Source organism: Xiphophorus maculatus, chromosome 12, assembly GCF_002775205.1.
Source record: "Xiphophorus maculatus strain JP 163 A chromosome 12, X_maculatus-5.0-male, whole genome shotgun sequence".
Lineage (NCBI taxonomy): Eukaryota > Metazoa > Chordata > Actinopteri > Cyprinodontiformes > Poeciliidae > Xiphophorus > Xiphophorus maculatus.
The window spans coordinates 23,221,950-23,245,892 of NC_036454.1; the positions used below are offsets into that span (position 1 = coordinate 23,221,950).

At 41.0% G+C, this 23,943-nt stretch overlaps 1 protein-coding gene across 5 annotated transcripts in view; it reads left to right on the forward strand.

The window, feature by feature from the left end:
* The first annotated feature begins 2,133 nt into the window (after positions 1 to 2,133).
* The window catches only part of LOC102234111 (transcription factor 7-like 1-A), a 46,515-nt gene continuing 24,705 nt past the window's right edge, over positions 2,134 to 23,943 (forward strand). For 2 of the 5 annotated variants that reach the window (XM_023343709.1, XM_023343710.1), the window contains exons 1-3: positions 2,134 to 3,227; positions 3,355 to 3,427; positions 3,552 to 3,679. In XM_023343709.1, the coding sequence (XP_023199477.1) occupies positions 3,042 to 3,227; positions 3,355 to 3,427; positions 3,552 to 3,679 (387 nt within the window). In that variant the 5' untranslated portion in view covers positions 2,134 to 3,041. The remainder of the gene's footprint in view (positions 3,228 to 3,354; positions 3,428 to 3,551; positions 3,680 to 23,943) is intronic. The other 3 variants (XM_023343711.1, XM_023343706.1, XM_023343708.1) reach the window with 3 other exon arrangements.

Here is a 23,943-nt window from a genome sequence, read left to right on the forward strand (position 1 = left end):
GAGTTGTAGAATGCTTTTAATGAAATGACTGGAGTTTTTTTATGCAGTGCTGTTTTTCCTCCAAGTGCTGGCTGAGTTATTACACAGCTAATGCCAGCTTGTTTTAGCAGAGAATGGATACAATAAATATGATGCACAACTGCTTGAAACCTAGCTGTTAATTATTCCATTTTTGTTATTTTTTCCATGTATCAAAACTAAAATAATAAATAAATGTTACACTCATTGTAACATTACTCTGTCTATAATTATAATTATTAATAAAGAATACTGTTCAAACAAAAGCTACTAAATCATGTTTTTGTTTACATTTTTGTGTAAATCTCATGACACAAACAAACAAAAAGTGTCTTATTGAAGGTTATTAAACCATAAGAATCTCAAAGCATGCATGCCTTTTCATGACTAACAGGTATTTAAAAAACATTTTAATTCTTCAAAATTGTATTTTTGACGATATTAAAGAATTGATAAAGTACAATTCGTACAAAAACGTACAGAGGAAAATTATAATAGTTTAAAAAGGGCTTGTTAGTCAGGTTATAGCTCTGGGGCCCAATTCAGATTCTGCTTTGGACCCAATAAAAGACTCGCTCAAACTGGATCAGAGTCAGGCATCTTCTCCCACACAACATCTGCAGTCTGTTGATTTTCTTCCTTGTTTTATCTCTGGGCCATAATGGGAAGGGCTTAACCCAGGTGTTAGGGCATAGTGTCTTTCCCCATGCAACACAGACATGCAATTTGCAAAGTAGTGTGTAATTTTGAGTTTTATCACTAAAAACCCGGGCCAACACTGATGAAACAAACTGTGTTTAGTTAATTTAACCAATAAAGCTGGAGTGTAGCAGTGTAAAGCAGAGGTTGTGAGTAAAAATGATATAAATAAATAATTTTGATTCCTTTAAGTGATTTAACATTAGAAAAGGACTGACAATGGGGAGTCAGTGTGCACAGGACTTTCCTTATGGTTATCACAGTATGAGTCCATATGTAATATGGTTGCAAAACACTATTTACGGCTAAAAATCTAATAAGCAATGCAAAGTGAATAATGCAGAGCTTAAGCAAAAACACATTGTACGATAAACTTTGAATCTAGACTATTAAATGTGCAATATTCAAACGCTACAGTTTATAAAATCAAATAAATATTCTATTCTAAATGTTTAAATAAAAAATATTTAAACAACAACGTGAAGTGAAAAATCACAGGAACATTTGAGGCCTTTGTACAAATAATAGCCTGCTACAATTAGAAATATTTACTCCACATGGCTGGATTTAGGGAGATGCTATGGGCTGGAGACAGTTTAGGTGCCCTACTCATACAGGTTCCCAACAAGGTGGCATGTTTTCAAGAAATTTCTCAATAATCGCAAAAAAAACCTTTTTGCTGTCAGCAAAAAGTTAACTTAACATGGAAGTTGTTCATTTGAAAACAAACCAACTTGAGAGCAGTCTCTCATGAAAATGTTTTAATGATTTTAAATAGCTAAAATCTGCTAAAACGTCGCCACCAGTCTGACTAACTGATAGCCTTCCGTGGATCTGAGGATTTATTAGCTTTTCTGCAAATTCACAGTTTGCTTATTTATATATCTTCTTCCAACTTTTGACATGATTTTCCTACAGCTACTAGTAATCACTTACTACTTCAAAAAATATGAGATATCTCTTTAATGAAATTCTTCTAAGGTCCCTGTGGTTTTGAACAGTCTCCAGTCTGACAAGCTGCTAACCTTCCATGGATCTGATAATATTTTATTTTTACTTTTCTGCAAATTCACAGGTTTGCACAGGTTTATATATATATATATATATATATATATATATATATATATATATATATATATATATATATATATATATATATATATATATATATAAAATATGAGATATCTCTTTAAGTGCAAATTAAATTCTTCTCAGGGCCCCTTTAAAATCTTGAGCCGCCCTGTTAATGAATAATAAGAGGAACCACCAAATAAGCATTATTATTATTATCATCATTACTATTATGTAGTTGTAGCCACTGTGCTTTTGCGTGTGTGTGTGTGTGTGTGTGTGTGTGTGTGTGTGTGTGTGTTAGGGGGCGGGAGTGGGTGGGGGTAGTAGGTGGGTTGAGGGTTAAGAATAGCTGATCTGCATGCTGCTGAATGAAGTGTCGGTTTTCAGCGCTCTAAACTCCTCCTCTACGGACGGGGCTGCTGCTTTCCTTCCACTCGAACAACCCAAGTAGTTTTTCGGAGCGCACTCTCCGGCAGCAATGTGGAGGGAAGGGGCGAACAGTTGAGCAGTTTTTCTTTTCCCCACTCCCACTTCTTTTTGAGTTCTCCTTTTTTCTCCCCCCCTCCCCTCCTCTAGTTTTGAACTTTGCGTGTTTTTTTTTTTTAAATTTTTTATTTTATTTTTGGTCGTGGAGAGGGAACACAGCGCAACACTGTTCAATAAAGGGAAGGAAAGCAGCTCTGCGACGCGTGTTTTCTTTTTTTTTCCTGCTGTGTTTTTTTTTTTTTTTTTTTTACTTGAGCCATTGTTTCTCACGCATGGATATTAAGGAGATAAAGTCGGACGTGCTGTTTTCTCTTCGGTAGGGTTGTAGTTACTGCTAACTCTGTAAGGAGGAGAGCATTATTCCTATTCCTCAGGAGCACAAGAGCTAAAAAAAAAAAAAACACGTACAGGGACCACAAGTTTGTCCGCAAGCTGCGAAAGAGGCGAAACTTTGCCAAGTTGCTGCGCATCCGGCCGCAGAAGCCAAACATTTATCGATATTTTTTTTTTCCAACTTTTTTTTCTCCCTTTAACTGTGGATTATCATCACAAGCCTGGCCATGGATCACGGAACCAAGTTCAGAGGATGAAATGGGAGTTGTGAAACATGAACTATTGTAGTTAGTTGACTCCACCAGTGGCACGTTTTGGACTGTACGCTGAGACAAGAAAAACTGCTTTTTGTGAGTGTGTGTCTGTGTGTGTGTGTGTGTGTGTGTTTTTCTCCTTCCTTCCTTTTCGATCCTTTCCACTCGGGTGCCAAAATGCCACAGCTGAACGGAGGCGGCGGGGACGATCTGGGGGCCAACGATGAAATGATCTCGTTCAAAGACGAAGGGGAGCAGGAGGAGAAGATCTCCGAAAACGTCTCCGCGGAGAGGGACCTGGATGACGTGAAGTCCTCCTTAGTGAACGAGTCGGAAAACAACAGCAGCTCGTCAGACTCGGAGGTAAAAAAAACAACAAAACAAACAAACAACGAAGAAAAAACGTTTGCAAAATTGAAAAGAAAGTCGCTTGCCAACAGGAATGGGGGGAGTTTTAATCCATATGCATGCATGTCCTCCCTTTCTGCAGCAGGCAGAGAGGCGCCCCCAAACCAGACCCGACTCAGAAAGTTATGAGAAAACAAGAGATTACTTCGGTGAAGGTAAAAAAAACAAAAAAACATTCAAGATTCCCTTTATTTGTCTTTTTAAGTTATGAAAAAAAAGTGAGAAAATGTGTCGCTTTTGCCTCAGCAAACCCTTAAGTTTTTTCCTTCTCCTCTGCAGCACTAAGAAGACAGCAAGATGGTGGCTTTTTTAAGAGCCCTCACTATCCGGGCTACCAGTTTCTTATGTTTCCTGACCTCACCAATCCATACCTGTCCAATAGTTCGCTGTCTCCCAGTGCAAGAACGGTAAGTTTCCCCTCATGGGATATTGTGCTCTCTGTGCTCATGCATTCTCTCAATTCTGTCATTCTCTACAAAAAGAGAGAGAGAAAAAAAGAGGAAAAACAACTTTGGCCGTGCGTGAAAGTTCCTTGTGCACTGCCAGACCGCCATATTCCCTCCAAGTGGCCTCTCAAGGAGCAGTACTAACTACCTCTTTGTTCTTTTAGGGGGTATAAATTTCTCCCTGCCACCCACTCTTTGCAAAGCCTTGCATTTGAACTTCTTGTTATGTGTGGAGCTCAGATTTATTTATTTATTTATTTTTATTTTGAAAAAAATAATAATACCGCCCCCCCCCCTAAAAAAACCCATTTATTTTCCAAACAGCCTTGCCTTAATATGTAAGTTTTAATTTTTTCTTACATTTCAGATCAGAGATGATCTCCTTTCGATTTCTATTGCAGAAATCCTTGACAACTCAGAAAAGCCCTTTGTACAGAAGTTGTTCTTGTACCTGTGTCCTGCAGTGGCAGCAGCATAAAATCTCGCAGTCCCGGGCTGCAGCGCCCGGTGCAAGATGTTTTCCAGATACTTTCGGTGTCCAGATAAGGCTGAGAGTCTCGAGCAAAGTGTTATTGACGCAGGGTTCGCTGAGCTGCGTTTACTTGTTGCATGATGGTGTCGCGCTGTTTGTTTGCAGAGGTTTTAAACCGATTATTGCATTAGTTTGTCTGCAGCATTTGATGTGCTTGATGTGTAGTTGTTTTTTTTTTTTAAGTGACTGGACATGCAGCAAGTTTGGAAGGAATGCTGCCTCCAAACATTTGGGGTTTATTAGACAAATTCTAACTTGGAGCTGCGCAAACTTCCTTGGGATAATCCCTGTGTTCCTCTGAGCTTGTCCGACTCCACCCCCCCCACAATCCCTCCTCGTTCCTCCACCAACCTTGTCACATCCCCTCCCCAAAAAAAACGAGTACTTTCGTTAAAGCCTGGCAGGCATCTGACTGAAGAGACACCCCACCAGCCCCATCCCCACCCCTCTGTCTCCCTTTTCACTGTTTCAGGCCCACTCACATTGCCTCCCCTCACCTTCCATTCAATTAGAAAGGCGTTAGTTGACCATTGTTATTCTGAGCGGCCTTGATGGCTTCATTGGAGGTCTCCATTGGGGCTCATTAACTAAATGGCTGCCTCTGCTCGGACCATGTGACGCGTAGTTGTCTCTGTGTTGTTGGTTTTAGAGTTTTAGAGGAATACCAGCAAACAGCTCCGATTAAGAGCTGAACAATATTTTTTTCTCCCCCTGTACTATGTTCCCACCACCTTTTTTTTTTTTTTTTTTTGAGAAGTTCAGCCTTTTGGTCATTAAACTCTGGATCACATCTTGTAGGGCAGCTAAAATCCATCCATCCAACTGGGCAGATATATATTTTTTTCAGACAGAACATCAATACACATCATCTGAATTATAAAAGGCTCTCAAATATTGCAGCCAAGCAGTTTTCTTCTTTTTTTGCAGCTGCAGTATTACAGGCTTTAATATGGTGATGATGGCTGTGGTTTGATCTGTGGTTATCATAAATTATAGAGATAAGTGCTCAAATCTTACTCTTAATCTAGATCTGTTGTGTGTTATTTTCTGAAAGCTTTACTTCTCACCTTATTTCCATTTATTTTGGGGCTGATTCCTTTTTGGACAAGATGAATTATGATTTAAAACATCTTGAGAGCTCCTGGTCAAATTAAAATAGCTATAAACCGTCTTGTGCTGGGAGCTAATATTTATTGGAGACATGTAACCAGGCTTCCCTAAAGCAGATTGCATAGAATATAAAATAAATGAATGAATGGTTGTCAAAGTATGAATTTACACATGATTGATATGAAATCTCCATGGCGAGCATCTTCTACTCGTGTTTGAAAAGACTAAAACTATGAAATGGTGAAGGGTTGACACGCACCACCATCTGTTTCTATTGATTTCTTGACTGAAGATTAGCTGTGGAATCTGACATATTATAACCTCTGATCAAGTCAACAAAAGCTGCTCTTGGTGGATATTGTTTACAAGGTCTCAGCAGTGTGTTAAAGCGCCATAAAAAGTCTCATATTGTGAATATGAGACGTTTTTATTTATTTGCCGAGAAATGCAGTTCATGCATTTATTTATGTTTGAGAAAATCGGGTGTTATTTTCTGCTTTGGCGAATCAACAAAGCCTAGTAGACAGCCGAACCCTCGAGTCTTGCATCCAAAAGTATAAATTTCAAGCCTTAGAAAGTCTCACATATGCAATATATTCTGTAAAATGTCTTATGATACAACAAAATGTTGTTCTTTTAATCATTTATAGGTCCGTCTGTCACTTCTTTTTATGGTATATAATATTTAGATAGAAATACAGTAAGGCATTAATGTCTTACTTTTTTTTTCTACGTTAGCATCGGAAAATCTGGTGTTATTTGACAAATTTGCAAGGTCGAGGCAGTCGTTCATCCTTTCGGAACCAGGTTTTCCAATATACATGACGAATTTTAGGCCTTAATATGTATCTTAATATGCTAGGTTTTCCAAAATACCTCCAAGTGATCATTTGGGAGCGTATTATATTTGTAGTTATTCCTTGCGTCTTCCATGGTTTTTCATACTGCATCAATGTTGTTATTCACTGAGAAATGCAATGAAGGGATTACTTTGTTGCATTTGTTGTAGGTTTGGTGTATGAAACCGGATTTTTTGGTCTTGCTTTACATCACATATTACGTTTTAATTAAGTTCTAAAGTTAACTTATCTGGGTTGTTTTTTTTGAAAATCATTTAATTCATGAAAGTGCGCAAACTTTTCAACATTAGTTGCATTCAACAAACTTCCATAAATCCAGTATTTATGGGAGGCAAATAGCCACATTTTCTTGTCATAAACTATATTTACAGCGTAGAAAAGTGATAAATCATTTCCTGACCCCGCAGTTAGACAGTTGGTTATAAAAATGATCGAAACAACATAAGTGTAAAATAGGGAAGGGGCAAAATGAGCATCACGACAATATTTTGCTCTTTTTGTGGATTGCTTCTAAGGAAACCTTGTTTGATTACAGTGTTTGGGTCTTAAACAGGGAGAAACAACTCTATCCCAAACTGATGGAGAAATGTTACTAATCTATCCTTATCTCAGTCTATCTCTTTGTTTTTGTGTGTGTGTGTGTGTGTGTGTGTGTGTAAGCCTCTCACTTCCTCGTGTTTGCGTTGGCTAAAGCAAAGTTTAAATTAAAACAGCCATCTTTGTAGCTTCAGGCAACGCAGTGAATAATTAGAGTCTTTTCTAGACGTATAATCCTCCATATTTAAAAAAAGAGAAAGAAAATGAGGTCAATGGGACAGAATGCGCTGACTGTGTCAATCATCGCTGTGGCAGAAAACAAGCAGGCAGACAATGGCTGGCATACTTAGCGGTCGTCTTGAGGTCTCCATATTGCCCTGCCCTCATGGCTTAGTGTGAATGCAATGCAGTGAGTGTGATTGATGAGAGGCTCATGTTGGGACCTTTTTAGACTTGCATTCTGGGCGCTGGGGGCTGTTCAGACCTGCGGATCTCCGTCGTCTTCGTCGCAGTCCGATCCGGCTGCTGATATTTTACAAGTTGTCCTGCACCAGCACGTCCGTCCGGTGGCTCACTTAAGCCTGCTGAGCTCCACGCTTAAACTTATCGCCGCATCACCACTCTTGTTTGTGAAAAATGCGGAGATTAGCTGGAGAGATGGGTGCAAACAATCCTGGCGCTTGGCAAACACTTTATGGTATTGCATGGCTTGGAAAACCCTGCTGGGACAGAGAGGTTTGTTTTATAGGCTTCGGGTGGTATGCGGTTGTACTTGTACTGCGTGAGACGCATTAAAAGTTGCGTCTGTCAACCAGACTGTATGATTTATAGCAGGGAGCAAAATCCCAAGTTTTTTTCTATTTTTTTTATTCAAGGTGGAGACTGATACTTTTTTTTACAGCTTTGAGTAAATAATGTCGAATTGCATGACTCACATTTGTTTTCATATATATATTCTGCATGTATATGCTCGCATCTCGTCCTCTCTTACGGGTTTTCTGGTATCGTCGCATGTATGCCATGCATGCAGCAAACACAACAAACTCGAGCTGTTGCTCAAGAGTCGTCACGCAGTAATTTCACTCAAGAATGCGCTACACGATAAAGGATTTAAAGTCCCCAACTTGATGAAAAAATCTGGATGTGGCAACCCCATCACGAGTAATGAGAGAAAGGCCTACATGGGATCAGCACAGAGTTCCCCCGAGGGCCAAGCATAACTGATTTAAAGCCTGCTCAGAGCTGACATTCCGCTGTAATCCACCGAGAGCTGAGGAGGAGGTTTTATGTTTGCAGAGATGTTCCACCAGACTCCTGCCTGCTGTGCAGCTTTTTTTTTTTCTTCTTCTCCTCCCCTCCTTCCCCCCTTCTACAAACTCAGCTCGATAAATCCGGCTCATTGTTCCAGCAGTAAACGGGCTAGTGCCAGATTTAATTGCTGAACTCGCACCCCCGTCGGACGCCACCTCTCGCCACCTCCGGCGTCACTTTTCGATAACTCCGCCGGCCACGCTGTCGTCATCATCGCCGCCACTCGAGAGCGAAATACCTCTTGTGTGCGAGAGGTGGCAAGTGGGCAAGAGCGAGGCGCGCCACTCAAACATATCTTCATCAAATAACGCGGTGGGACGCTCAAACTCCCGAGCATGATTGTTGAATAGGAAACTGTTTGAGATTGGGGATATGAATAGGAAAGGCTTGTATAAGTCTGAACTTGTCAGTGGCTGCGATTGCATGCCTCTCTTGACTTTTTTTTCCTTCGTCTTTCCATTCTTTCTGCTGCTTTTGGTGCTTAAAACGAGCAGACAAAGAAAAGTCAACACAGACATTGTCCAGCTGAAGAAAAGGGCCTCTCCTTGCATAAGCAAAGCCTGGTTGTGTGGAGGTGTCTTTTCATCAGGTGGCTCACTTGGCATTTCACTCACCTTGCTGTGTGTATGTGTGTGTGTGTGTTCAAGAATGAGCAAACATGCAGCCATGCGTGCTGTATGTTTGTCTGTAAGTGCCGGAGTATGAGGGAGGAGGAGGAGGAGGGGTGTGCGTTCAGGTGAGGCTGTGTGGACATTTTGCAACAGAGGGGACAGTGTGCGCCGCTCACGTTCTGACAACCGTCTGTGTTGTATTCCTGAATCTCAAATATTTTTTCAGCCAAGCGCTGTGTCAACAGAGCTAGCATTTCTGACTAGGTTTTTAGTTTTGAAAGGAGTTTTCCTTCAAAGGCAAACACTTCCACAGCAGTCTGGTGGCTCTGTTCAATTAGAAGCAGAAACGCCGAGAGCTCTCGGCCTGCAGTGATTAATTTCGATAATGATCTTTTATGCTCAGGCTTGGAAAGTAAAGAGAAACAGGTGATTACAGTCTAAATAGTTACATAGCTCCACCACTTTTTATATGCTCGTGGGCAATTGAGATCAGATGTAATTAGTGCGAACACAAACTGCTGCTTTTAGCCTCTCCTGCAAGCCTTTCATTTTGGCTGTTACGCGAACATGCATCTCCCATTTGCATTTCCTTTTCATCACAGATGCCCATGCTCACTTCCTAACCTCGCTTACACAGATCTGTGTGAAATGGTGTCAGTCCTGGTCTGCATCCTTCCCTCTCTGGTCTCTGTGGAAGGCTTTAGCTGGCGTCAATTCCTCCCTGCTACGCCATAGCCTGCTAGCTCGCTACCTAACCCACCCACTCGCCCGCTTGGCATTAGAAATTCTGTTTATAGCGCTCTCTGGCTTCTCGAGCGCTGGGCCCATCAGGAGCATCTCTGCACCCTTTGAGGAAAGGATAACCAACATCTCCCCTCTCTAGCCGCAGACTCCCCATGTTCAGTGACATCAATGAATCCCTTTGATGTGCCAAGATGAATATATGTGTGCAAATGTTTTTTTTTTTTCCCTTCTTTTTTAAAAATCAATTTATGTGTTTTTTCGGATTCGCTATGTTTGGCCCGGGCTGCTGCTGGCTTTGGTGCATTGCTTTTCCCCTCGAACACTCGGGCAAACTTATGTTTGAGTTCAAAGACTTGGCGGGTGAAGGTGAACACCTCCAACGCACCTGAACTCACTCCAGAGTCTGAAGTTTTACAGTCCCAAAACAGATTCGAGATATGTTATTGACCTCGTTTCTGCGGCCCAACAACAACAACAAAAAACCCAAAAAACTCCTGTTGCAAAGTTAAAGATCTGAGTGTTGCAGTGAACTCAGAACTTGTAGCTGTTTATCGAGGAAACTGTTGGTCATGCCCACACATGTTCTGACTGCTTCGCAGCACTTACAATCTGCAGAGGATAACAATCACTGCAGGTTTGGTTGCACTTAAAGACACCAATGGATTAATTCATAGAAACTAAAGCTTGCTCTCTTATGCTCGACAGATGCCAATCTATTAAAAGAAACTTTCATGGGGAGTTTCATCGCTGTAAGAGGTTGGGGATGGATTCGTGTATGGCGCATTTTGTGAATACCAGTATAGTCCTGTCTGTGCTGTGGTATTAACCCAGAGTCCTGGTGCAAATGGTGAGGACAGAGCCCCTGGAATTGTTGGAATAGTCAGACTCAATCAGATGTGTAACCACACTCAAAAAAAGCCAGGGTTTCTATTTGCAGCTAATACCCCTGAAAACGCCTTTAACACAAAATGTACAAATTGATGAATAATTTTAAAAATGACAACCTATTTTGAATTGAATGTCTTTAACGCTCATGTCATACATTCGAATAAGTCTCACTGCAATGTAGGTAAGCTGAAAAAAGTCAGTAAAAGGTTGAGTTTGTAGAGCTGTAAAATGTTATAAAGTAGAAACAAGAGATAATAAATCAATCAATCAGTCATTTATTTCTGTTACGCTTTACACAACCACAGAGTTGGTGACCAAAGCACTTCACAAAGTCAGTATGAAGAAAACATGACAGTAGGTTAAGACCTTTTAAAAGAAATGATAGAGAACAAAACAACATAGTTTAATTCTATGTTTAGCTCCATCAATAAAGTTGAAAGGAAAATTAAGAACTTGTGAAGCAGAGTTGCTTTGGGTAACTCTCTGGTTGTCTCTTATTTTGTAAAAAATAACCTTAAGGTTACAGCTAACTCTGAGCACACTAATAGCTAGCCTACTCCCAAAGGCTAAAGCTAAAATCTGACCTCATTTTGACAAATGTGTAATCAAAGCAAACTTTTACTGTCTTAAAAAAACCTTCTGGTCTCAAATATATCTTACCAGTTTATGGAAATGCTATTCAATCATTGTCTTGTTTATATTAGATGGTTTATTAGTTGCACAGAAAATGAAAGTTGTGTCCACCACAACTTTCATTTTCATTTTGCCGAGAATAGAATATGTAAAGCGTTTCAGGTTAGAAAAAATTTGATAGTAAAGTCAAATTTTGCAATTTTAATCATTTTAAAAACACTATCTTTAGCATTGAAGAACAACTAACATGTATTTATACAAAATGATGACACTTTCGGAGATAAAGTAAGACCGAAGTTAATCTGAATAAAACTGTCTTAGAAATTTTGAACAAAGTTCTTACGCAAACTGCCTCCTTAGATTTGTTATTTGTTTTATAAAGTGACTGTGCGCTTGATTCATACCAGTAAACCATAATGTACAAATCACTGAATTAAATGTTTTCTCCCATAATTGTACCATAAGTTTTTAAGCTTCGTTCTATTAAAATGTTTGGGAAGAAAACTCACAGAAAAACTCTTTAACAGGGTTTCATCAGTCTGGTATTCCAACCAGCTGTTTTCAGTTTAAGCTCTGCAGGCAGCAGGAGAGGAAGAGGGAGAGAAAGAGAGAGAAAGGAGAAAGCAGGAGGAGAGATTGTTGATGAGATGTGGTGGTGGGAGCATAAACTAGGGCAGATACGGGTGCTGCTATTCGTTCCCCCTGCTATCCCAAGGTGGGCCTGCTTCCAGACCTTGAGGCATTCACTTATCAGAGGGATTTCTGTCTCCCACAGAGCACAGTTTCTCCTCTGTAGACCACAATGCCTCGCCGTCACCCTTACAGTAAGAGTCCAATCTAGAGACGGCAGCAGGATATCAGATCGTGCCCATGTAGCATCAGCAGTCCTCTAAGATTTACATCAGGCTCCTCTTCAGGTCACGCTTGGGGCAAGCGGTCTGCTAAAGGCCATGTAGAACAGTACGTGAGTCGTATCAGGGAGGCTGCAGTGGCCATACTAAATTAAGAAGTGGATGGATATCTGTCCAGGATGAGGTTAGCTGGCAGCGAGCAGGGCAGCTGTTCTTCTTGTTGAAGTTATAAATCAGCTTTGTTACTTTTCTCTCAATTTGTTCTTGTGATGGAACAACATTTTTGAGGCCCCTGTCCCCCTTACATGCCTGTCACAACAATTAGACCTCCACATGCAAAATGGATTTAAAAATTATATATTTTCTTGAATGCTTAAATTGTGCTAGGCTTTGGTTAAGCAGGTTATATATATATATATATATATATATATATATATATATATATATTTTTTTTTTACATGTTTTCAGTTGCTGGATTTGTTTTTTCTTTTTTTTGTGTGTTTTAGCTCCACAACTATTAGAACTTCAAGTAGCGGATGAGACTCACTCACCATCTGCAATATCTATTCTCTGAGTCTAAAAACACATGCAGTGCATGTAACAGATCTTATGTCTGACTGCATAAATCTTGAAGGCAGCCAAGGGGAATTTTCCATGTTTAATACATTCATATAAGTAGGACACATGTTACTCTGTGCTTGCTTTGATGTTGAAGTTGGTGTTGAATATAACAGAAAAGTACGAGTTGAAGAAAGATGAGCTTAAAAGATTTATCAACTATGCTACATAACTGATTGGTTATAAATAATTCAGGTGCTTTGAATGTGTCGCTTTGGCTCGTCAACAAAATTAATATTTTGTCATGAACTTAATCAGTTGAGATTTAGCAATACACTTAGCTTACAATACCATGTGAAGACAACAAATGATTTTATCAATATTTTCTGGCTTCTTAATTCTTGGGTTGCCCTAAGGCCAAAAAAGATGTGAAAATGCGAGGCTTTCAATGTTTAAAAGGATGGAATGGATATTTAATAAACCTTAAGATGTGTTTTGAACAATATGTCAACTGAAGAATAATCTTTTTCAGGTTTGACCACATACATTATTTTAGATTATTAATTAGAGATTAAGCTGCACAAAGGATTGAATTGCAGTAATCACCACAATATCAATGCAGATTTTGCAAAAACCATAACTATTTGGATACAAATTTATTTGGCTCTTATATTTTAGGTTTTCTTGATACAATACTCTACAGAGCTAGAATGGATTTTCTTATTTGCGTCCTCTCTACCTTTGTTGCGCACACATTATGTGATGCAAAAGATCTTGAAAAGTGTTAGGATTATTGTGTTAAATAAAATAAAAGAGAGAAAAATCAAAAAAACGTTTTTGGCAGTTTCAATTAATTTTGTAATATTCAACAATATTGCCATCGCAATATTGTGGAGTCGTATTAGGGATCAAATGTTTACCGGATTACATATAGCTTATCGCCGATAACTCTACAGGCAATGTCATCAGTGGCTAACGATTAGCCAGTCATTGTAGCCTTGCAACCTTTTTGTGCCTCATATTATATAGGAATTATTCTGCAAGCTGAAAGTGAGCAGAAAAAGTCCAGACTAATATAGACTAACATAGAAATCTGCTTAAAAGAATCCATCGGTTTTCATTACCGATAGATTTTTATCACCAATTGTTATCAAATGCAGTTCAGTCTCATTAAAATAAAGTGAAGTAACCTTCGTGTGGATAGGAAGATATGGAGGAGATGACAGCATGAGCGTCATTAGCAGCTAACAGCTAGCTAGTCAACTAATTGTCTGTCCCCTGCTCAACAAGTCATTCAAATAATATTACAAAGTACCAGAGATAGGTTTTAACTAAACACAAAAGGAATTATTTACTGAAATGTTTGCATGTGTAAAGAAAAACTGGTGTTTTTACTTCTGTCAGATTATTAGTAAGCTCAAAGAACTGCATGAAAGTACTTGATTAATGTGTTATTGGAACAAAACTGCCCAGAGATCTTAGTTTTGATGCAATTAATGAACTTGGGGGGGGAATACAGATTTTTCAGTATCTTACCTGTCGATCCCCAGTCAGAGGAGATCAAGGGAAAGTTGGCTGACTGGGATCTTTGGTCTATTGATTGGTGCATCTGCACTCACGTTAGTTTGCACTTACTTAATCAGACAGAGTGACTTACTGACAGAATCTTAGTAGAGCTTTGCAGTACATAGGTGTTGTGACGTTTTTAATATTGCAAGATCTCGTGCTTGCAATATGTGCTAGAAAAGCTTGTTTAGAACACACAAGAGGTTTTCCCATGAAATCAGGCCTAATGATGGTGAAAGAATCCATCTTCTGGTGCCCCTTCCTCTGTCCCGTTAGCCTCATAAACCAATTGTACGAGTTAAGAAGTCACAATGTTCTGCAGACCATCAAATTCGATTAAAGCCGAGCAAAGGCGTGAGTCATCTAAAATGTGTAGGCTCCTTATTTCGGAACCAACTTGTGGATCCTGTTAGACAAAGCAGCAGAAGCAGCAGAAGCCTGTGACGGACTGAGGTTTTTCTTTCGGATATCGCGCTTTTCCTGACCTTATTTGCTTAATTTGAAATGATGAGGTAATGTTCTTAATTAGTTATGAGTAATGGCTGTGATTGAGGGCCTTATGCTCGGCAGACATAAGACAGTCTTCAGTGATAGCGGGATTCCCCTGGTGCCTGCCCCCCAGATAATCAGCATGATTAGGTTTCTTTGTTCTGAGATGTTGTCATGTGATGCTCTCAGGTTGAGCTTTTCAGGATACAGTCTTGAGGTGAATTTTGTGTCAGATATTCAAAGTGTTGCACCTTTACAGGTACAATCTTGCCCATAAAGGAATGGAAATCTGCTGATTTACTTTCTTTAAATGTAGAAAAGCTATATTAAGGGGGAAAAAAGGTCTAATTAAGGCTACACGGCATGGAGAAGGCCGAGGAGTCCTTTTTGTTTGGTTTGTGCCTGGGCTGGAGGGGCTGGCTATTGGAAATCCCTGAAGCAGGCTTTAGGGGCAGGTCTGATTCTCGTGTGAAATGGGCAGGCTCTATAGCTCTCGGCTGACTTGACTGGGGCTGTATGGGTGTGTTGGCAGGGGGAGCGCCGGTCATGAATAGGGTCTTTGACTACCTCAGACTTGCCCTGAAAGGCAGGACAAAGACCCTAGGGCAACGGCTTAGAGCCTCACAGCTGAGCTACAGAATGCTTGGCCCAGTCTTCCTCCCTCCTTGCCCGATTTAAATACTACAGTGGCTTTCAGCATTCTGGTGACGGAGGCTCGCATTCACCGCCAATCGACCACCGTTTCTCTGTTATTGTTTACAGTGAACTAATCCCGCTCCTTTACGTAACCCCATTGTACAAAACCCATCAGTGGGGCTGGTCAATATGCATCAGCAAGTCTCTTAAACCACTCTGGAGACAGGCTCATGTTGTTCATATTAAGCAGAAGTTATTTTGCTGTAGATGAGCTCTTGGCACTTCTCTCAGAGTTGTTAATAATGGAGAACCTTTGTCCAGCTGAGATGTTGGCAAGTGAAGGAGATGAAGCTCGACGCGCACCTCTCAACCGCTTGATTATTTTTGACGGATCAGTCAGCTTTCGAAATTTGTAGGACGTGGAAAATAAATAGCCATAAATCTTTTCTGCGCAGTTAATGGGGTTACTTGAGTCCTGTCCAGACACTCTCTCCCCACAGAGTTTCTAGTTTCAGATGTCACTCAGAGCTTTGTTTTACCCCCTCCCTCCCTTTTCCCGGGTGAAGGGTCGGAGGCCAAGGTTCAGGGCCAGTTGGCTGAGTGGCCACAAAGGCTAAGGCTTCCCCTCTGCACATCCGATCCCTTCGTCCACACCGGCCAGCAGCCACAATGAGGGGATCAGCTTGCAACATTTGTCTTTTCTTATCATAACTGAAAAGTTTTCTGGATTTATGTCAAGAGTGTAATTGTAAGGGGAAAGTTCAGATTTTCACAGTAAAACCATGAAACCGGTTTGGAAGTTTAATTGATTCCAAGCTGAAACGTCTAATTGTTTTCTTCCTCTCTCTCCTACTAAGACTTTACGTGTTTTCATTTGTATTATCTGCATAATTTGACACCTCATATCGCAAACATTTTTGTTCACTCAAATGTCATGTCCTCTGCTAAAATCAAACAAAAAAATGGCAGAACACCTAAAACCTTTAACCCCCCATCCTCCTCCTCCACCACCCCCCCAAAAAAAATTCCAACTTCTCTCTCCGCCCCACAGCCACCACCCAAACATGTCCTCCAGCCAGGTTTATTATGCCGTTTCACGCAGACCAAAATTGCAGCTGCATGGAGAACAATCTGGAGCACATTAGCTCAGGCGCTGTGATTTATAAATTGTTTCTCAGGCCATAAATCCCTGCTGTAATTGTGCACAAGCACCCCTCTCTCTCTCCCTCTCTTTCTCCCGTCACTACCCCCCCAAGCCCCCTCCACCACCGTGCTCTGTCTCTCCTTCTCTCTGAGCAGCTTACAGTCCTTGGGTTAACATTTAATTGTTTGCAGAAGTGTGTGCAGTTTGGAGTGAGCAGAAGTTCGTTGCTTTGTGGGGGTACAACCTGAGATTGCAGCAGCAGCAGTTTCTTCTTCTTATTTTTTTTTCATGTTAAGTTAAATCCTAACTTTTGAACGGTGTCCTAAAACTATTTTTCTGCCACATGGTGTGAGTAAAGTTTTGCAAAATAGGATGGGAGCGTAATGTCTTCAGCTCCGTGTTCCTGTGGTTCATGCTCGGCATTCCTGAATACTGTGTAATTGAGAGGGGCCTCTCCTCAACTCTGTCCCTGGGAATCTGATATTTACAGCAGCCCCTGATTGTAATCACCTCACCGTTCTCATTAGATTGTATTGAGAATGAAAGATAGCAGCAGCTGTATGCATTCTTATGTTCACTCTTGAGGTCCCAGTGGCCTGGTGAATGTCATGGAGACTTTTTCTTTTTCCTTCTTTCTTAGGTAATTCCAAATAAATCAAAACGAGGTCTTTAAAACACTTTTCATATATCAGATTGTGCAGAACAGTATGATTTCGATCAAGTTTCCGCGTCTTGCTTTTGTTTCTAAACGACTGTTTTGCTTTCTGAAGCCCTCAGAAGCTGCGAGCTAACCTCATCCCAACTTGGCCTCCCAGCCTCAAGACCTTTGTTTTGTCAGAAAGATTTATTCTTTACAGAATTTCAGACACTTAAAGGGGAGCACTGCATGTGAACATGCAATGAATTTATAGCCGAGTGCATCACCAGGTCGTGATTTAGAAGCGAGTATCTGAGAGTTGCGTGTGCGTGCGCGTGTGCAGCTTAAGGAAAACGAAGCCTGTAGACTGTGAGGAAATGACTTTTATGAAGGTTTCAGGTAAAAAAAAAAAAAGAAAGAAAAGAAAAATGTGCTGGCAACCTTCCAGACCTCCCTGCAGTGGACTGACAATACGCATAACTAATCCTGGGGAATGTCATGGTGATTTTGTGCTGTGTCACACATTGTGGAAGGCTTAAAGTGCTTTAAAAAATATGTTCTAATCACATGCAAACTGGGAATTTGTTTTGTTCCTAAACTTTTAAATAAACAATTTCATGGCTAGTGTTGTCTTCGGGTAATCCAGGAATGGCTCACCTTTGGCTAAGTTTTGTTTTACCGTTATGTCGTGAACGCTTGAAAGTCTCTCGACCTTCGTGTGTATTATGCATGTTGGTTCTGCAGATGCACCAATCAGAACTGTATCGTTTTGATCTGCCAACACTGGAGACAGTTCCAAATGTTTCTTTCTTTTTTTTTTTTTTGTGGGCTCTAGTGTCCCTTATATGATAGTAGGCTGACAGGAATGGGGAAGGATAGGAGGGAAGACATGCGGCAAATGTCGCCAGGTCCGGGAGTCGAACCCGCGACGGCCGCGTCGAGGACTCAAGGCCTCCAAATATGGGTCGCTCTAACCGCTACGCCATCACGGCACGCCCCCCAAATGTTTATTTCTAACCTTTTTCCTATCAGCGATCACAAATCATTCACAGGACGAGGCGACGTTCCAATGGGAGTGAGGGGGATCAGTTGTAAAACAAGATTTTACAATTACTTTCGAAGATAAATTACATGGTAATTTCAGGGTTCACATTTTAAGATGACTTTAGCGTCTTCCATTATGTCTAATATGACTAGCAACAGTGTTCTCCAAGTTCATTTTCTAGCAAATGTAGATATTTCCCTGAATCTGGGATTGCCAAATGGCATTGTACATTTGTTGGACCTTCCTGTTATTTGCTCAAAGTATTGCTCTCTCACTGTTTCTCAGCCTAAATGAATTATAGACATGTTTGGATTTCTCTAGAAAATCCATATTTCTTGAGATAGAAGCACCTTTTAGAGCAGCGTTTGGAGAATTTTTTCTCCCTTCATTTATATTAAAAATACTTAATCATTAGTCTATTTTTTTCTTTGCGTGACCTGCAAAAGCTTTCTTTTGGAGCTTTCACTGATTGAAGAAATATAAATTTGTGAGTTTCCAGCCTTATAAAGTTTTCCATGCATCTCCAGTCATAATCTAAAGCCTAAAGACCTGAATTTCTTTAAATATAGAAGTAAATGTGTGTATAAAGTTATATTTATTATGTTTCTTAACTCTTGGTCACCTTTAATAGTCAATCAAAGTGAAAAAAAAGAAGTCAAATTCCAGCTATTTCTCGCTTCCGGTCTACTATTTCCACCTCTCTCCAGGTGCCTGTGTGACAGGGCCGACCAATGAACCTACCATACCTGTGGCAGTTCTGTGTGTGTGTTTGCATAGAGCAGAGGTGGAGGAGATGGAGGGTGGAGGGACTGAGGTTAGCAATGGGGTGATAGCAATGTCAGGTAGTAAAAATTGAGATGAGGCAGGGCCCAGGAGTCTGAGGGGCCTGGAGATTTGTGCCTTTGCACTCAGAGAGCAAACACAGGAGGCATCTGCAGCCAGCTGTGTGTGTGTGTGTGTGTGCGTGTGTGTGTGTTTGTGTGTGTGCGTGTGTGTGTGTTTGTGTGTGTGTGTTTGTGTGTGTGTGTGTGTGTGTGTGTGTGTTGGGGGGCTGCTGCTGCTGTTGCTGCTGCTTGGGACGGGGGGTTGAGGGCAGCGGAGCTGGGTGGTGTTGCAGAGAGAGAGACAGAGGGGAGGGCAGGGTTGGAGGAGGTGGTGGTGGGGGAGATTGGACTTGCAGAGTGAACACAATCAGCCCTCTGTTTTCATAAGACTTGTGGTATGTGAGAGCAGAAACAAATGTGTTTAATTTAGGCTCCTTTTTTTTTTCTTTTCTTTTTTTTTTACTTGCCTTCTCTGCTACACCCACTTATGCCCACCTCAGTTTTTCAAAACTGACTTCTCTCCTCCAAGTTGCTTCATTACCTCTCCTGCCTTTTAGGAGTTTTTTTAATTTTTTTTTTTACACATATATATATATATATATATATATATATATATATATATATATATATATATATATATATATATGTTTTTTATAGGAGCCAAAAAGAGGAAAAGAAACAATCGCCTTCTGTACCCAGTCAGAAAAAAAAGACAGCAGCCCTAGTTAAGTCTACTCTTTGAGGGTGGAGGTAAATATTTGTGTGGTACTTTTAGAAAAAAAAAAAAACGACAAGAGCTGTTTTTATATTTTCGCTGCACATTTGGGGTGACCGAGCCCTCCGTTCGGCGTTCCCGACTCATTACACCCACTTCACACACCTTGGCAGGAAGGCGCTGTCTCTTATGCTGGCAACTCGCGCCGTCTTCGGCCAGTTTTGTGTTCGGCCATAAATGAAAAGTCCAGGTCTCACCCGTGTGTCACTGGCGCAGTCTTTGACACACGCATTTGATTTCTAAGTTGAGCTTTACTGTAAACATCCCGCCGAGTGCTGGTAACCACCTCCAGCTCTGGAGTCAATTATACAGACGTTTACAGCTGGGAGTTTCAATAAAATGAGGCTACTCCCTTAACAATAAAAGGAGAAGTTGTGTTCCTGCGCGACGGGCTAAACAATACCACAGGACATGGGATAGGGGACAATGTCTTTGACATTCAGCTCATCCTGACACCAGATCGCAGTGACATTATTGGCAGCAGGGGTTGGAGGGAGGCAGGTATGGAGAACCACATTACTGCCTTTACCTAATTGACTGGAATAGCTTCTTGCTTTCCTCTCTGTCTTTATGAGATAGCCCTACTCTTACCAGATGCATAATTATTTTCTCCTGCGTCTAATTATGCAGCGAGTTTTTTATGTGACCTGCTGTTGTGCTCTGCTTTCGAAATTACTCACTTATTCCTGACTGTAGCCTCGGCCTCCTTTAACCGTTTGATTGAAATTACCTGAGAGTCAAGGAGACAGAGCGGGTATAAACTGTGGAGAGAAGCTATAACTTTAAAAAAAAATTTTTTTTTTGAGGAAAAATAAAATAAACTCTGAAACAAAACAAAAAAATTGCTTGAGTTGCAGAAATGTCAACGCCTGCTGAAGCCGCAGCTTGCTCACCAGGTTAGGATGTTAAAGAAGTTCTACGAGGAGAGTTTATCACGGCCTTGTGTTCTGGTGATGTGGTTTTATTACTGAAACAGCACTAAATTTAGGGCAAGGACTTTTCAAATAAACCTGGGCTGCTGCGTAGTTTTGCCTTGCGCTGAATACACACGTTTTCACGTTGTGCAGTTTATATAGTGATTTTCAAACTCCGATCTCGGTCTGGACTGAGCTGCATTTAGGCCTCGCTCAGCCAAGTTTTTAATAAGCTGCCGTAACACCAATCACTAAATTATTTAGCCTTTAAAGAAAAGCGTTTTGTATTTTCTGTCCGCACAAGTTTAGTTGGAGCCACAAATAAAACGTGTTCTGAGCTGAATCACCAACAAGGCATATCAAAACAGAGAGGGAGGGCGACAGCAATGCGCTGCTGTTTTGATCAGCCTCCCTCGCAGCATTGTAAGACCTTGTAATTTCAGAATGATACTTTATGAAATGCATTGTGAACGACAAATTCACATCAAGACAGCTTTGATTTTACAAAGAGACACTTTAAGTAGTGTAAAGTATGTGGTATTTTTTGAATACTTAAAGTTAACTGACAGGTTGATTTTTAAATTATTCCCAATTAGTTGTAGGATTATTTTACTGCTGAAGTTTTAGATATTATGATTCTAGGTCACTGAACATGGTTACTCCATAAAAGGACATTTTGGTGACTTTTGAAGTATTTTTATCATTTCATTTCATTTTATAGGTAGTCTCTTTTATGGCTTCAATGTATCATCTAATTGTGTTTGAAAAAAGTAAAATAACATAATTTTGAGGGGAAAAAACAGAAATATGTGAATTTGAATATGGAAAAACAAATGAAACGGATTCCAGTCGGACCTTAGGTTCAGGCGACCGATTGAAGGCAGACAATAAGTGCAGTTTTTCCACTCTGAAGTGATGTGTGCTATAACTATTTCTAGGCCTAAGTTTTACTCCCGCTGTTTTGATTTTAAAGTGTAAAGGCTCTTTGTTCGTGGAGAAAGAAAGAGTAATGAAGTAGAGCAGGTCCAAATCTTACAGATTTGAAGGTTTTACCTCTCTTTAGCGCCTAAAGAAGCAGTTGCAGACACAAAGTAAATTTATTAAACGAGCTTTGCTCATTTCTAGTTGTCCCGGGTTATTTTGAAATCGATTTCGGACCTTCAACGTGACATTTTAGAATCCCTGCCCTACATTATTGCATTTTTTTAGATAAACCCCTGTCCTGAAATGCGGACGTGTTGAGGCATCCTAGAAAACTAGCAGGAAGCCTCGCTGCCGTCTTGTTCGGACCTCCCCTGCGCTGCCGCCCCTCTCCGCTGCCCTCTGTCCCTCTTTGCGCTAATAGTTCTTTTGTGTACAAGAGCATGTTAAGAGGCCAATGAGCCTGGCCTTAATAGGGCCACGTCGCCATAGAAACCACAGCACTCTGGATGTCTGACCTTTGACCCAGTTTTTTCTGCAGCCCGTGAATAGGAGCGCGGGGACAAACCAAACGGGTCACAATGGAGGCCCTGACAGAACGAGGGAGTGCTCCTGTCATAGTCACTTAACTTCATTTCTCTACGGGCTAATGGACACTTCAGACGTGCTTCGCCATAAGCGGCGTGCTAAATTTCCACCGCGGCATCACGGGTTAATACGATGTAAGACCAAGAGAAGAGGCTTTAAATGAAATTTGAGTGATAAGCAGACACAGAGGGGGGTGGTTAATCGTATGTTTTTCATGAGTGATTGATTAGACCACAGATAAACGCAGTCAGATGAAAGTCATCTGCGCTGATTTCATTAAACGGAAGAAAATCCATGTCGTATTTTTGGATGTAGACAACAATACGTCCACTCTTCCTCTAAAGTGTAACTTAGGGTTTAAACTTTTGCTTTAATCTAGTTTTAATCAACAACTTCCCCCCTCTGGCTGGTAGATGTACCTTATCTGAGAAGTTTCCAGCGGCCCTGTTGTTCAGTCCTGATCTGACCAGCTGAGCTGCTTGTCATCTCCCCATCGATTACACACTAATTAGCACAAAGGCTGCCAAAGTTTGCTTAAGAATTGTTAGTGTAATTGCTTCTAACGTTGGCAAACAATGGGTCTCAATGCGAGCCCTGAGACGAGGCGGGGCCTCTACTTATCACATTGTGTTTGTGCTGTAATCTTTTAATTGTGTTTCCGCGCATACATCAGGTCGAAGTGTCAATGGCCCCGGTGAGAGCAGGTGATCTCAGCAGAGCAAACCTGGGAGGAGCCGGCGGCGCAGGGTGCCCGACAGGGTTATTGTCTGAAGTTGCAGGGGACGGTAATTAACACCTCAGCCAAACAGCAAGCTGTGTGGCCTCATTTGTTTTCTGTTGGGGGGTAAAAGAAAACAATGGGGAGGGGCTCTTCACACAGTAGGTGAGTGACATTATCTGCTGGAGCGATCCCCGCAGGCATTCCTGCAGCTCTGCTGTTTACCATGAGCTGGGCAAAGGCATTTCACAAGTGTAATGTTGGCTCTGGGCAGAGGCTTTGGTTTTTTTTATTTACTCCCTTTATTTGCTTTCGTGCTCCTAATTGATTGACTTAATCCATTTTGGTCAATCATGCAAACGAACTGGGATAATAATAGCAGAGTTCCTTTGCACTCTGGAAAAGTGACAAAAAGTGTTTTGCAGGTCCGTCCATCCATCCATCCATCCATCCATCCATTTATACTTTACAAATAGCAAAGAAGGACTAAGAATCTCAGAAATTGGAAATCTGAGTTTTTACCTCTCAAAAAGTGTTCACTCTATCTGCTTTTTACTAAACTCTTATCATATTTATGTACTAAAAACTTTTCTTTTCTTGCCACCAAACTTTTCATCACATTCTCAGCGTGGCCCCTTAAGTCGACAGATAGTTTCTAGCAAAGTTTGGGATCCTCTTTCTGTCTCCTTGGCAGAGCGTCTGACTTAGTTTGACAGCAAATGTCCAGGACATCTGTCTCCTCTCCGTGCTCTGATGTCGGCCCGCAGTATGGCACCGCAAACACTTCAGAGATGACAAAGACACTTGGCCGTGTTTTTTCCCTCCCGCTCTGTGAGAGCAATGTAACAATTAGAACCCAGCTCTGGCAGGCCACATGCCCCAGAGCATATGTTGCATTCTCTCTGTTCAAAAAACCAAAAAGGGCTCCAGTGTGGCTCGTTGGAAAAGTTTCGATGGCATCACTGCCACCTTTGTCGCATCTGGGCCTCTTATAAAACTAGCACATTCTACTGATGTCTATTCTGAGCGTTGGAGGCAGCAGGGAAAGCTGGAAGACAATTAGAGAGCGATGAAAATGGACCAGCTAAAACTTCTCTTCAGACACTGCTTTCTTTCAGTTCTCCATCCGAGCGCATTTACAAGAGTTTCCAGGTCCCATGCTGCAACAAGCATAGCTATGGGCCCTCACCATATGTCTGTATTTACTTCTAATAAAACAAGGCCATGTGTAAAGCATTAACTGAATGCCCCGCAGTTGGGCTGATATTACTTTATCTAAGTTTCAATCTTTCGCAAACATCTAATATCACTTGAGCCGTGGCATAGCCATTTG